The following is a 16,558-nucleotide window of genomic DNA, read 5'->3' as shown; positions in this document are numbered from 1 at the left end:
TGGGAGAAAAGCTACCCTCATGACTTTGTTTGGACTATGACAGACAAGTTATTGTCCATTTTCAGAATGCAGAAATTATTGTCAAGATCTTTCTTTGCTTTAGTTCAGTGAGTCTTAGCCTGACTTTAGGAAAAACTCACTTGAGATTGAATATGGTCCTGCACACCAAGGAGGCTGAAGCAGGGAGAATGCAAGGCCAAGGTCAGCCTGGGTGATATTAATGAGACCCTGTCTCAGAAAACACAAACAAAAACTCAGTTTGGGACTATTCCCCACCTCCTAATTTATTTATTCATGGCTGGACTATTGCATATGGTAGCTACAATCCACGCATAGTCATCTGGAGTTAAACACAACTACGTGTTTGGTCCCTTAGTTGCATTTGCTATATATCGTGTGCGTTTTGTGGTCATTGTATTAGATTAGGCATGGACACAGAGCATTTGATAATCAAGAAAAAATTCTTTGGAACTGTGTGCCTTTGTAGTACTGCAAGCTTCTAGGATCATACTTCCTCTTAGCTTCACGGCTCACATGTTGTGTGGTAATTGCCTGCCTGGCGTCTTATTCTAGAGTGGAAGCTCACCATGAGGAGGGGCTGTGTTGAGTGTGTTGCTTCTTCCACTAATGTCCTCCCTCACCCGGCTTCCTGGCTACAGAGTAAATGGGCCGATGGGAGGACCACCTTGTTCTGAGTATTGGAGGATGAAGGGTGCTCTCTTCTGTGAGGGCAGAGGTACCCTGTTAAAGCCCCATTTTATAGAGCTCAGCCTGTGTTTTGAAAGCAGTCACAAATACACACAGTTCCCAAAACACACAAAAACGAGGGTCTACAGTTGATTGAAGATGGTCTTTAGCCACTGCCCTATGCTGTCCCTGAAGATTTTATAGCACCCCTGGGGCCAGTAAATTTGAGACAGAAATCTTGTGGGAGCCCTACTGACACCGAGACCACCTCCGTGGGCCGGGAAGGTGGGGCTCAGAGGTTCTGTAACCTGTCTGTCTGCACACAGAGTGCTCCTCTTGTTGTCAGGCTGGTCTCTGGCACAGCTGCCCGGAGTCTCTTTTGGCTCAGAACAAGCCATTTCCAACCTGAATTTATGACCTGCAGTTCAATGCCACGGTGACGCCTGTAGCTGTCTTCTGTGAGCGGCAGAGCAGACAAGGGAACCTCTGCTGGTTTAAAAAGAAACGTTGTCTCTCCCTTGGTGTGTTCTCTTAAAAGGAAAACCACACTGTTTAAATATCAAAGATGAGCAAAAGCTTACATATGATTTAGGTGCTGTTAGCTAATTTGATCCTCACAGGAACACAAGGCAGATATGTTAGTATCTTCATTGTTGGCAGACGAGAAAACATTGTCGCGGGGCCAGAAAACACAGGCAACTCCCCCAAGACTCAACAGTGTCTGTGTGGGTGCTGGAATCTATGCCCATGGTCTGTCTCCATGCTTCCAACTGCCAGGTCACACTGCTGCTCACACTACAGACCAACACAGCAGGCCGGAATGCCCTCCTTGTTGCAAAAATCTGGCTCCAAGTCAACAACTAAGAGCCTTACATGCGATCATTCTGCCCTCAAGAGCCTTCTGTTCTGAGGTGATATCAAGACAGAGAGCCCTGGTCCACTTCTGCCTGCTGCATTGTCATGGGGAGGTTAGAGGAAAAGACATGGTTAGAGGAAGTCAGGACTCAGAGCCTGGTGTTTGGAACCTGGGACGGGGAAGCTAGGCCCAGTGCTATACAACTCAGTTCTGAGGTAATTCCACGTGTAAAGTACCTCTCATGGCTACACTGGTTCCACAAAGAGTCAGGCAGTCCAGCCTTGCGCTTAGATGCTCAGATGTGTTTACCAGCAAAACAGATTAAATTCTTCTTGTCTTGAAACTCCAAGTTGGGGATCCCATTGTCAATCAAGTCACACAAATAAATTCCTCATCTTAGACCAGACAGGAAGTAGGAGTTGTGAGAGATTGTAATGGGGACTGGGAACATTGAAGAAGCCTCTGAAAAAAGCCCAAAGGCAGAGCAGGGTAAGAGCAGCTAGATGGGGGGGGGGGGCACCTCTGGAGGCCTGGAGGGAAACGGAGCTGGCTAGATGATCAGAGAGGCTCTGTAAGCAGTGGTAAGCAGGGGGCACAGAGGCCAGTACTGAGGCCAGGGAGGGATCTGGGGTTGTATACTGTCAACCTGGAGCATCTCTGATCTGTCCCAGTGGCAGCTGGACCCCTCAAGGGTTTTAAGCAGGGATCCAGGGCGAGGATGGTAGGCAGAGGCCAAGGCTCCCTCCATCCCCATTAAGGTGCACTCAGTGTGGCAACCAAAGGCTTCTGAGATGCCAAACCACATTGTCCCTCCTCACTGTTGCCTTCCTGTGCTGAGAGTCACACCCTTGTACAGGGTCCTGGTGGGACTCTGTAGCTGGGATGTGTTCTGTGGACCAATGGACACCCTGGGGGTCATCAGATGTATGTGGCGGGCAGTTGTTGCTTTTCCTTTTTGTGGTTCTGGGAAAGTGTCTTCAGGCTCTTACTTGCTTGCTTCACACAGTGGGACTACAGTACATCGAGACAGACCTGTACCCACACCTTCCACCATCTGTGCCCCTGGTACAGTTGTTCAGCCGACACCAATAGTACCCATACCCACGTGTGCTCATGACCTTGCCTTCAAGTCCTACTGAGAGAGCTTGTAGCAGTAGCAGCGGTTTTCAACCTGTGGGTCATGACCCCTTTGGGGGCTGCATATTAGATATCCCGTAGATCAGATATTTACATTATGATTCATAACAGTAGCAAAATTACAGTTATGGAGTAGCAAGGAAATAACTTTATAGTTGGGCGTCACCACAACACGAGGAACTGTATTAAAGGGTCACAGCATCAGGAAGGTTGAGAACCATGGGACTACAATGTCGGCCCAGGGCTCTGCTGTGGGTCCCATTCCAGGCCCAGCTGGCCTCATCAGGGGCCACTGGGTGGAAAAGTTCATAGCTTGTACTCGAGCAATCACAGCTGTTAACGGTGGTACACGGACAACCGTCTCTGGTTTGATAAGTCTGGAAGATTCATTGTCAAATGTGCTTCTCAGTCTTGCTACCAATCGCTGTGTGGCGCAACCACAAAGTGTACCAGCTCCAAACAGTGGATTCACAGGGCCAGTTCCAGTCTGTTTCAGGACCAGGCTCAGCTGGGTGATCCTTCTCATTTTCATCTCTGACAACTGCAGTCAATTGACAGCTGGATCTTGCTCATCCCAAGGTCTATCCATGCACACTTCCTGTGCCTGGGATATTTTTTTTTCTTCCTGTGCTTTGCACACGTGCCGATCATAGAGGGAATTCTGCAAGAACCTAGCTCTATGGCTTAGTGGCCTCTCCAAACATCACTCTCTCAGTTTTTAGCTGGTCAGATAAGTAGCTGAGAGCAGTTCAGCTTTAGATTGGATCCTACAGCTCAGTAGGAGGAGCGGTGAACACTTTGTAGTTGCTTTTAGGTCACTGTAGAACTTGGGGAGTAGCCGCATATCGGGTTTATTGAAGGTGACTGAGGATCCGGATCCTAAAGATTTCTGCTTCACTCACTCTTTCCCAGGCTGACTATTATCATTGCCAGTTTTGAAATCAGGAAGTACTTTTCTGCCAGAAATTCACTCAGCTTATATGTACTCCCCTGGAGAGCAATGACAGACGATAGATTTGGGGTTCAATGGTATTTAATATATAAAGTTTTCTGCACAAAAATTGGAGACTGAGATCTGCTTTTAAGGAAAAGCCTAAATAGTGGTTGCGAGAGCCTTTGGGTGGAGAGGATGACTGTCTTCCAGGTCACAACTTTGATTTTATTTTCCACAGATTTAGGCTTGGGCTGAGATCCCACTCTTCAATGCTGCATGACATTGGTCCAGTCACACCTTTCCGGGCTGCTGTTTCCTTATCTACAAAGTCAGGGTAGTTGTGAAGTCTGACAAGATCCTGCATGTGGATCCCTTGGCACAGCCTGTTTATGGGCAGTCAATGGACCTCGCTATCCTTAGGATGTGACAGGAAACCTTCATCAGATAGACTTGGTGTCTGCTTGGTTCCTGCATCTCTGGGATTTTATAGCAAGCTTTATCTGGAATTTACTTACTAAGGACAAGCCAATACTATAAGCCACGGGTTTCTCCCTATTTTTCTTGCAAAAATAACCTCTGTGCCATTTCATTTTTTTTTCTCTTGATGTAGTTTCTCATAAGTGACCGTGATCCTCAATGCAACCTCCACTGCTCCAGGACTCAACCCAAACCCATCTGTGCCTCTGATGGCAGGTCCTATGAGTCCATGTGTGAGTACCAGAGGGCCAAGTGTCGGGACCCAGCCCTGGGCGTGGTCCATCGAGGGAGATGCAAAGGTGAGTGACCGGCACTCAGCCAGCAAAGGATGCCAGCTGGGGCTGCAGCTCCTGCGGTATGATATCCTCATTGGAGCTTGAATGCTTTTGGCTTACTCTTCTGTCCCTCTGTGCCTTCCATCAGTGTGAGGGGAGGAAGGGAGCAGTGCCTGAAGAGATGAACACTTCCCTGCTTCAGACACTGTCACCAGCGAGGAGCGAGGGATTCTCTGGCCAGTGTCTTGTTTGTGGTTTTATTTCAAGATGGAGACCCAGTACATTACTGCTGGCCCTGGCTTAGGGATTCCAAATCATTGGTTCATGGAAATGTTTTGTTTGAACTGCTTTAAAGCATGGAAAGTATTTGAGATAACATTTATAAAATTGGGAGATCAACGACAGCAACAAATCTGGCTTTCTGTTCCTCTCTTCCAAAGTCATCAGGTCTGGTACTACCCGGTTTGTTGGAGCAAAGCAACACATAGCCAGAGCTGAGACACTTGCAGTCCCTAGAGCGGAGCTTGCTTTCTGGTTGGCTACAATCCTCAATCCTCCTTCGGGTTTCTGAGCTCTGCATGTGATCCTTCTCAGACATAATCTGTGTTGCTTTCCCGAGTCCTGTAGATATTTGAGCTTGAGACCCTCGATTGCTTAAAGCTAGCATAGGAAATGCAGAGGCTGTCCCAGACATTTGATTTTTCTCAAGGAAGTGAGTGCTAGCATTGCTGTGTAGCCTTGGCCAGCCTGGCATGCACTATCTAGCCCAGATTGCCTCCAGGCCTTCCATCAGAGCCTTCCTAGTACTGGCATTATAGGTGTGCACCATCGCACTCCTCTTGCAGTTCCTGGATTTATTAACTTTAGAAGAAGCCTGGGAAAATGAGTGGAAATGGAAACCACCCCTCACCTCATGGGCAAAGGGACATTTGAGAGAGAGAGAGAGAGAGAGAGAGAGAGAGAGAGAGAGAGAGAGAATAAAAAAGCAGAGCCTGGGCTAATATGCTTGCTTCTCTTCTACTTTTCTGGTATTGCATTAAGAGGACGGTCAGCTTGAGCAGCCATCTTGGGCACAGGCCCTGTGCTCTCACTGCTGACCACGCTGGTAGCATGCCGCCCCTCCCCACGTTGGAGGGTTTTGCTCAGCGTTCCTGCCATGGGGCAGCCATTTTGGGCCCTGGCTTCTGTGTGGAATCCAAGGGAAACATACGATGTCCTCCTCTCCCCGTTTAGATGCTGGCCAGAGCAAGTGTCGCCTGGAGAGGGCTCAGGCCTTGGAACAGGCCAAGAAGCCTCAGGAGGCTGTGTTTGTCCCAGAGTGTGGTGAGGACGGCTCCTTTACGCAGGTGAGGTCTCAGGAGGGTTTCTTGGGTCGCTTGCTGGACTGAGGCAGAAGGGAGATGTCCAGAGAGCACTAGGGTCATGTGGCACCTTCACTTTCTGGGAAAGGGCTGGGCGAGTGGCTCTTCAGCTCCCTTATGTATTGTCTTTCCCCCTATGGGCCCTCCACGCCGCTCCTCGCGCCAACTGGCAGTGGGCCCTGACAAGATGCATGGGAGTCTGAGCCAGGAAACTGGCATGGCTGGGTCCTCGTCCTCCCTGCTGGCTGTCTTTTCTGAGGGCTAGACCTGCGGGTTTTTTTTTTTTTCTCTTCTGTCAAATGTGGGCTGATTATTTTCTCTCATCCCTGCCAGTTTCTACAGGCAACCCCAGTATTCCCTGCACTATTTATTGCTGCCCCTCCACACGCTCTTGTCATGTACCCCCCCTTGAATGAAACAGCGCCCTCTTTGAGCACGAAGTGTACCGGGGCTCCTGGACTGCGTGTGTGTCCAAGCCTAGGCACTGAGATGCTCTTTCCGTAATCCCAACGTCTCCTGCTTGGTTTCCTGGCTAGTGCTTTGCATAAAAGCGGGGGAGGATACATTTCGTAGCTGGGGCGGTAAGATACTTCTTCAGAGAGCTTCTAGGCTGCTCCTTAGCCCTGCGCGCCCCTGGGAGTAGGGAGAGTCACAGGACACAGTAAACTTAGGTTGCAGATTTGTCCCTGTGCCTGCCCCACCCCTCACCTCAGGGCCCTCTGATCCATTTAGAGGGAATCTACCCTTTCAGAGTTAGAAGTGACAACTTAGGGGTTTTAAAAGCTTCTCTGTAATTCTGGATGGGGGGGGGGTGACCACACAGGGTGGGGATGGTCAAAGAAGCTTCAGATTTCACTTCTTGGTGAGGTCTAGGGCATTACTGATTTCAGACCAATATCCTCTTGGGTAGTAACGTAGAGGGATGATTGGTGGGGCTTGAACTTCGACGTTGTTAATGTTTCTCAGTTGACTGAAACCTCTAACCAGTCTGGAGAGCAAGGCTGGAGAGAGCACAGGGATGGAGTGACCTTGGCCATCTGCCCTGGGTGAGGTGCTTGTTTTGACTTCCTGTTTAAAGCTTTGCACAGCCATGGGAGGTAGCGTCATTATCCCTATTTATGGAAGATGAATGCACCATCATGCCTTGGAGGGGAGAGCTGGGTTCAAGCCCAGAGCACATCCAAAGATGTTCTGCTGCTCTCTGAACTGGCAGACTCAGAGGAGACTCTGAGGACTGCACCAGGAAGATGCAGTCTAGGGCCGTGGTTGGTGCCCTCTGCCTGGTTGGGGCTGAGTGCCTGGGCTGGAGGCCAGCTCCCACAGGCAAGTCACCTAGGTTCTCAGGGTGCTTATCTGAAAAAAACAGAGACGATTATCTGCACGATTGTTATGTTATACATATGTGATACATTATTATGATGTCATGAGCATTATATATTACTCTTATGTTCTGCATGACATATTACTATTATTAGTGGTTATTATTCCACTTCCCTTGTAAGGCTGTGAGGAGGATTAAATGAGCTAACACAAGGGAAATGCTTGGGACATATGGGTGTCATGTAAGCATTTATCGGCGTCCTTGTGATTCCCATCTCTACATGTGGGTCTCCAACTTAGATCTACCCAAGGTGTCATGGCCGGCACTACTTAAGAGTGGGGGAGAGCACCCAAAACCTTTGGGTGAAGCTTCCCAAGCTTGGAGATTCATGAGCCCTCCCCCTCTTTTTTTAAAAATCAATTTTAAAGTTTGCTATTTGTTCTAGTAAAAAGAAGGTGGTGACCTCTGTCTGTATTTGAAAGTGCATCTGAGAAGCCATACCCTCAGAGGGGAAATCATTTTGGGCTGAGACCTGCAGGGAGAAAGGTGATGGGGAGCGGGGGTGGGGGGGGGAGCTGGGTGCAGCTGCTCTCGCGTAGTCCTGAATGTGTTGCTTATGGGAGTGGTTGACCTCTGCCCTCCTGATTCCGAAGTGTTTGCTGTCTCATGACAGACAGCCACTGGCCAGCTTTTGTTCTGGCGAGGCCAGGCCCTACCAGGTGGTGTTTGCTTAAGGAAAGGAACTTGCAGATTAGTCCAGGCTGACTTGCTAAATGAGAGCGCCCTGGAGTGCAGACTGTCCGTTGCTCCTGTGACAGGCTAAGCACTGCCATGTGTCCACAGTTCAGGCTGGCTCACCTTGGCGGACAGCTCGACAGCCAGGCAGTAGATCATCCAGACTCAAGTGATTAAATGGAAGTATCGTCCCCGCCCCCATCAAAGATGCTGCAGTAACTTCACAGAACTGCCATTCTGAGTGCGATTCAGTCACTCGGATGAGCACTGTGAGAGAGGTGCCTGTCTCCTTCCCCATGGCCCGTCACCACTCAACCAGCTCATTTTATCCCCTAAGACCAAAGCCCAGAGACAAGCTCCATTGCTCTAATGTTCCTTAGGATATTGACATGTATGTTTCCTGGAGTTAGTAGCATTCTGTGGTCCTGGGAATTGTTACAGATGTCACTCTCCTGAAGAACAAGGAGAGAATGGTGGGACTCGGTGGGGACTGGCTTTATCTGGCATGAGGCGCAGCTGGAGGCCACATGACTGAGTTAGCGTTAATGAGGCTCATATGGAGACTCTGTGACTTCTTCCTTTGTCTCCCCTTGTCCTCTTTCCTCACTACACCCAACCTCAACTCACACATGGACGGCTCGTCTTTGGTTACAGCAGAGATGTTGCATGTTCATCGCTGTACTTAGGGCAGTCCTAGATCACTAAATCTAACTCTGTGGTTCCCATTCAGACACAGGTATTTTTGCGAGTATGTGTTTATGTGTTTGGGCAGGTACACATGTGCATGGTTATGTATGTGCTTTTTGGGCATGTGTGTGTGTGCAAACACATGTGTGTATGGTTGTACCTGTATGTGTGTGCATGCGTGTGTGCAGGCCAGAGGAAACCTTGGGTGTTGTTCTTATTGGAAACATCCACCTTGGGTTTTGAGGCAGTTTCTCACTGGCCTGGAACTCACCAGTTAGCTTAGGCTGGCCTGTAAGCCCTTGGATCTGCTTATCTCTCTGCCCCTACAGCATTGGGGTCACAAGGGCATGTCACTGTGTCTAGCCTTTTTATGCGGGCCCTGTGGTCAAACTTAGGACCTTGTACTTGCAAGACTGAAGCACTTTAATGAACCCTCTCATCACCACCCCTGCCCCCCGGGGATATGATGTCAGTATATGTTCAAAAATTCAAACCTGTTTTGGAAGTGCTTTGTCTCTCTGGTTTCTGGAATGCATCGTTGAGATGTGGGGTTCAGCTCTTTGGGGACCTGGAGTCAGTTGCTCCAGGCTTTGTCCTTCATGGTGGTGGTGTCTATTTCTTCTCCGGGTACCAGGGACATAATTCCTAGTATCTGTCCCTACCAAGGTCTCTGTCAAGTGTTTGTCCACTGCCCAAGCGGTTTAGCTGAAATCTGTGGTGACCGGGAGTTGAATTGCCACCATCAGGAAGTGCTGGCGGGAGTTTGCCAAGCGTCATTCATCACCGAATGACAGTGATGGTCACTGTTGAGTGTGCTGGTGCCAGCCAGGGTTTTATACTCGCTGATCTTCACAGCAACCTTTTCTCCGTAGTTATTAATGCCTTTGTATAAAGAAGGGCTGGGTTTCGGAGGAGAGAGCATCAGTTTGAGGTCACTGAGCTAGAAGGGGTTTGTACTCAAGCAGATTAACTTCGGGGCTCGGGATGGTTTTGTGCAGAAGCGGCCTTGATGCATTTCATTTTCACCCCCATTGTTAGCCCACAAGTTCCCTCTCTTGTTGCCCAATCAATCAAACACACATTTTTAAAAAGCCCTTTGATTATGGAAATTTTAAAAAAGTACAAAAGAGGAGGCATAATAGTATAATGAGCTCCATGTACCCATCACCACTTTCAACAATGACTGACACATGGCCAATTCTGTTTCATCTTTGCCCCATTTTCATCTCCCATCCCAAACTGAGTTTCTTCAAAGCAAATCTCCAGACACAATATCTTTTTATTCCAGGCAGGCAGGCGTTCTGAGCTCTGTGTTTTGGGCTATGTGCTGGTTGCTATGAGGGATTAAAAAATGTGACCCCTGCCTTATGCAGAAAAGATAGCAAGCCACGCGACAAAGTAACTATGTAAAGATTGTGTGTGTGTAGCTGGAGGTTTATTTTTTAAAGTCCACCTAGGAGTCTATTTACTAGAATTCAGGATGCATTTCGTTAATGAGAAAACAAACACAAATTAAGTTTTTTAAATGTGTAGCCCAGGCTGGCCTCGAACTTGCGATCCTCCCGCCTCTGCCTTCTTCAACAAATCCTACCTGCATGCGCCACCACAACTAGCTACGTTTTTTCTTACAAACACCTTAAGCTGAAAGGAAATGATACACATTAACCTTAATGACAACCAAATACAAGAACTGGTCTTATATAGGTATCACTTGCAATTGGAAAGGAAAAAAACCCTAGTGAAATGTGATCAAGAGATACCAACAGCCTTGGTAAGGCAACAGCCTGTAACCAAGGCTGGGAGGTCACGTGGCGAAGGGCATTTGTTCCATGCATCAGGCCCTGGGTTCAGCCCCTGGTACCACCATAAAAAAAAAGAATGAAAATAGCCAATAAGTGAATATATATGAATGATGTAATCTTCTCTACTCATTAAATTGTATAATTAAAATTATTAATATTAAGTATTAAATTATATCAATCAAATGAGGACAGTGTTGGGGAGATGGCTACGTGAGTAAAGCATTTGCTTTGGAAGCATGAGGACCCAAGTTTGCTTCTAGGAACCCAGATGAAAAGCAGGGCGTGGTGGTGCACTGGTAATTCTTGCCCTGGAAGGGCAGCGGTGGAAGGGTCCCTAAGACTCGCCGGCTGGCCAACCCAACCTACTCAGTAAAAGTAGGATCAACAAAGGACCCTATCTCAAAAAGCAAGGCAGAAGATATCTATCTTAATTTGGGTTTCTATTGCTGTGAAGAAACACTATGACCAAAGCAACTTGGGGAGGAAAGGGTTTATTTGACTTCCACTTCCATAGCATTGTTCCTTATCAAAGGAAATCAGGACAGAAAAACTCAAATTGGTCAGGAACCTGGAGGCAGGAGCTGATGCAGAGGCCACTGAGGGGTGCTGCTTCCTGACTTGCTTCTCATAGTTTGCTCAGCCTGCTTTCTAATAGAACCCAGGACCACCAGCCCAGGGATGTCACCACCTACAATGGGCCAGGTCCTCCTAAATCAATCACTGATCAAGAAAATGATCTACAGGCTTGCCTACAACCTGATCTTATGGAGGCATTTCTTTCTTTCTTTCTTTTTTTTTTTTTAATATTTATTTATTATGTATACAATATTCTGTCTGTGTGTATGCCTGCAGGCCAGAAGAGGGCACCAGACCTCATTACAGATGGTTGTGAGCCACCATGTGGTTGCTGGGAATTGAACTCAGGACCTTTGGGAGAGCAGTCAATGCTCTTACCCTCTGAGCCATCTCTCCAGCCCATGGAGGCATTTCTTAATTGAGTTTCTCTCCTCTCAGATGACTTTAGCTTGTGTCAAAATGACATAAAACTACCCAGTACAACACTGACCTGACTCACACATATATACCCAACAGGAACAAACACACACTCACACACACATGGGGGGGGGGAAGAAGTGAGAGAGAGAAAGAGGTGGATCATTTTGTGTGTCAAACTTGTAATAATGGGAGAAGCCGGCAGCATTCAGGGTTGAATGGAGGGAAATGGTTTTCCCCTATACTGCTATTAGGAAAGTCAACTGGCACCTGTTTTGTAATGGGATCCTTTTGCAATAGGGTCAAAAGTCTTAAATGGGCCCACATTTGGAGCTTGCAATTTTACTTCTAGGAATTTATTTCAAGGAAATAATTTTATTTTTTAAAATTTTTTTCCCCAAGGAAATAATTTTAAATTTGTGAAAATGTTTAGGGACAAAGGATTTCCAATTTCGTTTTTAGCAAAAAATTGGAACTGACCTAAATGTTTAATACCAGAGGATTGTCTAGACAAATTATGTTTAATACCTCAGTGTTTAATACCAGAGGATTGTCTAGACTAATTATGTTTAATACCTAAGTGTTTATTACCAGAGGATTGTCTAGACAAATTATGTTTAATACCTAAGTGTTTAATACCAGAGGATTGTCTAGACAAATTATGGCTGAGCCCATCATCGTCTGCTGTAAAATATGTGTTGTAGAGACATGTGTGTATATACATAGGTGTTTAGTTATCATATGTGTATATACATGGGTGTTTAATTATTTCCTAAAAGAATTTTTTCATAGTTATGTTGAAAAAAAATGTTGAAGTCAAATTTTCTAAACAGTAGCGTTTTTTTTTTTTCTTTTTTGGAAACTTAATTGCACTCTGAGAACCAATGATACAGAAATATATAGGGCAGGAAGATAAAACGAGAGATGGCATCCTCCTAAAATAGAAACTGTTAAGTCTGTGACCCTCTGGACCTTTTTGTTTATGAAGTAATTTGTCATTATTCAGGACAAAGTAGCACAGTAGTCCACGTTATTTTTATAACATTTCTTTAGTTATATTGTGAGCCTCATTTAAGCTAAGTTGAATATGGCTTGCTTCTTTAAAAAACTACTATATTTTTATTTCTTTGTATAAAGGGATGAATTCTGGAAAATCAGGGATAAATTTTTGGAAGGTATGTTCTGGGCCAAAAGGTTATTTTGTCTTATTTTTAAAATATTTTTCTTACTTGTTCTTTGACAACTTAATGCACACACCCAATGCATCTTGACTATATCCACCTCAACCACCCCCCTCATGCTCCCTTTAGGCCCTTCAACCTTTCTACCCTCTTTCTTCCTTCCCTCCCTCCGTCCCTCCCTCCCTCCTTCTTTTCTTTTTTATAAACCACTGAATCCAATTGGTGCTATTTGCATGAACACGGTAACTTACTAGTGGCCACACCTCTGAAGAGAACTGACTCCCCCTTCTCTAGCATCCATCAGTTGCCAATAGCTCCTCAACTAGGTGGAGCCCCATGGGCTCCTCCCCCATCCTGTTGGTGTTACCGAATGGCTTGGTCCTATTCAGACAGCAATAGCTTTTCTCATGTTTTCTGATGACCAGTGATGTTGGAAACTTTCTGAAAGTATTTGTTGCCAGTGGCATTTCCTTTTCTGGGATTCTCTGTGCAGTCCCAAAGCCCGTTTTCTGATTGGGTTGTTTGTTTTCGGGATGTTTAACTTCTTGAGTTCTTTGTATGCTTTGTAAGCCTCTGTTGTACGAAGAGCTGGCAGAGATATTCTCCCCATTCTGGGGGCAGGTTCTTCATACAATTGATCATTTCCTTTGCTATACCGAAGCGTTTTAATTTCATGAAATTCCATTGCTGGTTATTAATCTTACTCTGAGTTATTGGAGTTCTATTCAGAAAACTCCCACCTATGCCTGCATCTTGAAATGTATTCCCCACTTTTTCTTCTAAAAGTTTCAAAAATGTTTTAGGTCTTATATTGGAGTCCTTGACCTATTTGTATTTTTTTTTGTGTGTGTGTGTGCAAGATGAAAGATAAGAATCTCATTTCATTCTTTTACAGGCATGTATCCAATTTTCTTAGAATCTTTTTTTGGAAGATGCTGTCTTTTCTCTGATGTGTGTTTTTGGCATCTATTCTGGAAGTCAAATGGCTATAGTTGCATGGTCCTGTGCTTGGGTCTTCTCTCTGTTTTGTTGATGTATGTGGCTGGTTTTTGTGCCAGTGCCATGCTGTTTTTATTACCATAGCTCTGTAGTATAACTTGCAATTAGGTATGGTGAGTCCTCCAGCTGTATTATTTTTAAACAGAATGGTTTTGACTGCCTGGTGTCTTTTGTCTGTTCAAATGAGGTTTCAGATAGTAAAAAAGTACAGTAAAATTTTGATCTGATTGCATTGGATACGTACCTTGCTTTTGGGAGGATGGATATTTTTGTAATACTGATTCTACTAATCCATGACCATGGAGGCCTTCTTACCTCCCCGGGTCTGCCTTTCTTTCTTCATTGTTTTAAAAGTTTCATTGTAGAGATATTTTACATCTTTTATTCCTTGTTAATTTTTTGAGACCATTACAAATGAAATTATTTCCTTATTTCTTTCTCAGTATGTTTGTCATTGGTATATAGGAAAGCTACTGCTTTCTGCATGTTAATTTTGTATCCTGACATTTTGCTGAAATGTTTATCTGCTCTAAGAGTTTTCTGGCTGAATCTTCAGGGTCTTTTAGTGTAGGATCACATCATCATCTGCTCTAACTTCTTCCTTTCTTATTTGTATCTCTATTTGCTTTTTTTAATCTTATTGTTCTAGCTAAGACTCTAATACTTTATCAAATAAAATCAGAGACAGTGCCCTTGTTTCTGATTTTAGTGGAAATGCTTTCAAGTTTTCCCACTTAAGATAAAGTTGGCTATGGGTTTGTCATAGGTAGCTTTTGTTATGTTGAGTTATATTCTGAGTTTTTCAGGACTTTTAACATGAAGGGATGTTGGATTTTGTCAGAAGTCTTTTTCATGTCTATTGAGACGACCATATGGCATCTGTCCTTGAGTTCACTTATGCACCTTGTAACATTTATTGACATTACATGTATCCAAATCATCTTTATATCTCTAGAATAAAGTCAATTCTAGACAATAAAACCATGGTGAATAATCTTAGTTTCAGGCACTTTTTTGAGAATTTTTGCATCTATGTTCATCAGGGAAGTTATAGTCCTTCCTTCCTTCCTTCCTTCCTTCCTTCCTTCCTTCCTTCCTTCCCTCCCTCCCTCCCTCCCTCCCTCCCTCCCTCCCTCCCTCCCTCCCTCCCTCCCTCCTTCCCTCCTTCCTTCCTTCCTTCCTTCCTTCCTTCCTTCCTTCCTTCCTTCCTTCCTTCCTTCCTTTTTCTTTGCTTCATCTTTATATGCTTTCAGTACCAGGGCATTACTGCTTTGTCAGAAAAGTTTGGAAGTGTTTCTTCCTTTCCAGTTTTATGGAATAGTTTGAGAAGTATTGGTGTTAGTTCTATGAAGGTCTGGTGATATTCATCAGTGAATCCACCTGGGCCTGGGATTCTTGGGAGATTTTTTTCATTCCTGCTTCAATCTCATTTCATATTACAGATATGTTGAAACTGCTCATCTTGTGTTGGTTTCATTTGGTTATTTCATTTCATTGGTCATCACCTAGAGATTAATGTATTTCTTTTAGATTTTCCAGTTTAGAGGAATATATATTTTAAGGTAAGATCTAATGACTTCCTAAATTTCAATGATATCTGTTGTAATAGTTCCCCTCTCATCTCTAATTTTATTAATTTGAGTTTTTCCTTGCTCTCTTTTGCTTAGTTTGGCCAAGAATTTGTCAATATTGTTTATATTGTCAGGGAATAAATTTAATTTCACTGAGTCTTTGAGTCTGTCTTTGCTTTGTTTCCATTTTGTTGGCTGCTGCCCTGATCTTAATGATTTCTTTCTACCTGCTGATTTTGGGGTTTGGGGCACCTCTGTCCTACGACTGGAGGGAAGGTATTCCCCGTTTGGTGCTGTGTTTTCTATTGGTCAGCCTATGGCTTTTGAATAAACAGACTCCTTTGTGTGGGGTAACTCCAATTAAAAATACAGTTTAATATATTAAATGTATGTATTTATATGTATGAAGCTTATAAAATGTAGGTTTCTGGAAGACGTTTTCCAACATCCTTAGGGTTCGTACTTAAACCCATTTCTTTTCACTTTCCTTTCCCCCTTTGTATCTCTACTCCCTTAAGGTCATTGTCCCCTTATCCAGAGGTTCTCACCTTCCTAATGCTGCGACCCTTTAATACAATTCCTCATGCTTTGGTGACCCCCAGCCATAAAATTATTTTGTTGTTACTTCATAACTGTAATTTTACTACTGTTATGAATTGTAATGTAAATATATGATATGTGGGATATCTGTTATGCGGCCCCTGTAGAGTCACAACTCATAGGTTGAGAACCACTGCTCTATGTATAAAGAGGGTCTTTATGTATGCCTAAGGACTGAGTGACTTTATCCAACTCCTGATTTCTTAATGTAGACGCTTAGACCTATGAACTTTCTTCATAAGCTGTTTTTATTGTGTCCCACAGATTTCACTATACTGTGGTTTCATTTTCATTTGATTCTAGGAATTTAAACATTTTCTTCTTGATTTTGTCATGAACCCAATCCTCTTTCAATAGTGTCTTGTTTAGTTTCTGTGAGTTTGTGTATACTCTAGGGTTTTGCTTGCTGTTAAGACTTGATTTGTGATCTATTTTGAGTAAGTTCCATGGGCTGCCAAGAAAAGTGTGTAATCTGCAGTGTTTAGATGGAATGTTCTGTAGATTTCTATAAGTCCCTTTGATTTATGATGTCCTTTAATTAATATATTTCTCTTTTATTGTTGTTGAGAAGACCTGTCAATTGAAGAGAGCTGGAGTGTTGAAGCCCCTACTACTGCTGTGCTGGGATTAACTTGTAACTACATGTAATGGTGTTTGTTTTATGGAATTAGGTGCACTGTGTTCTAGACGTATATGTTTAGAATTATGATGTTCTCTTGATGGCTATTCCCTTAGTTAGTGCAAAGTGACCTTTTCTTTTTAGTTTTTTTTAAATGCCTATTTTTTTTTTCCAATAGAACAATGACACCTATCTGCTTCCTAGGTCCATTTGCCTGAAATATCTTTTTCTATCCTTTCACCCTAACGTATTATCTGTCTTTTATGGTAGGACCCATTTCTTGGCAGCAGCAAGTTGATAGTTCTTGTTTTTTAAAAAAACCC

General features: G+C 44.4%; 1 protein-coding gene across 3 annotated transcripts in view; it reads left to right on the top strand.

The window, feature by feature from the left end:
* The window catches only part of Smoc1 (SPARC related modular calcium binding 1), a 164,273-nt gene that overhangs the window by 75,066 nt on the left and 72,649 nt on the right, over positions 1-16,558 (top strand). For all 3 annotated transcript variants that reach the window (XM_057783113.1, XM_057783114.1, XM_057783112.1), the window contains exons 2-3: positions 4,225-4,390; positions 5,600-5,712. In XM_057783113.1, coding sequence (XP_057639096.1) covers positions 4,225-4,390; positions 5,600-5,712 — 279 coding nt within the window. The remainder of the gene's footprint in view (positions 1-4,224; positions 4,391-5,599; positions 5,713-16,558) is intronic.

The sequence above is a fragment of the Chionomys nivalis genome, chromosome 10 (assembly GCF_950005125.1).
Source record: "Chionomys nivalis chromosome 10, mChiNiv1.1, whole genome shotgun sequence".
NCBI lineage: Eukaryota > Metazoa > Chordata > Mammalia > Rodentia > Cricetidae > Chionomys > Chionomys nivalis.
The sequence above is the reverse complement of the archived record's forward strand: the minus strand, read 5'-3'. Positions and strand labels throughout refer to the sequence as shown.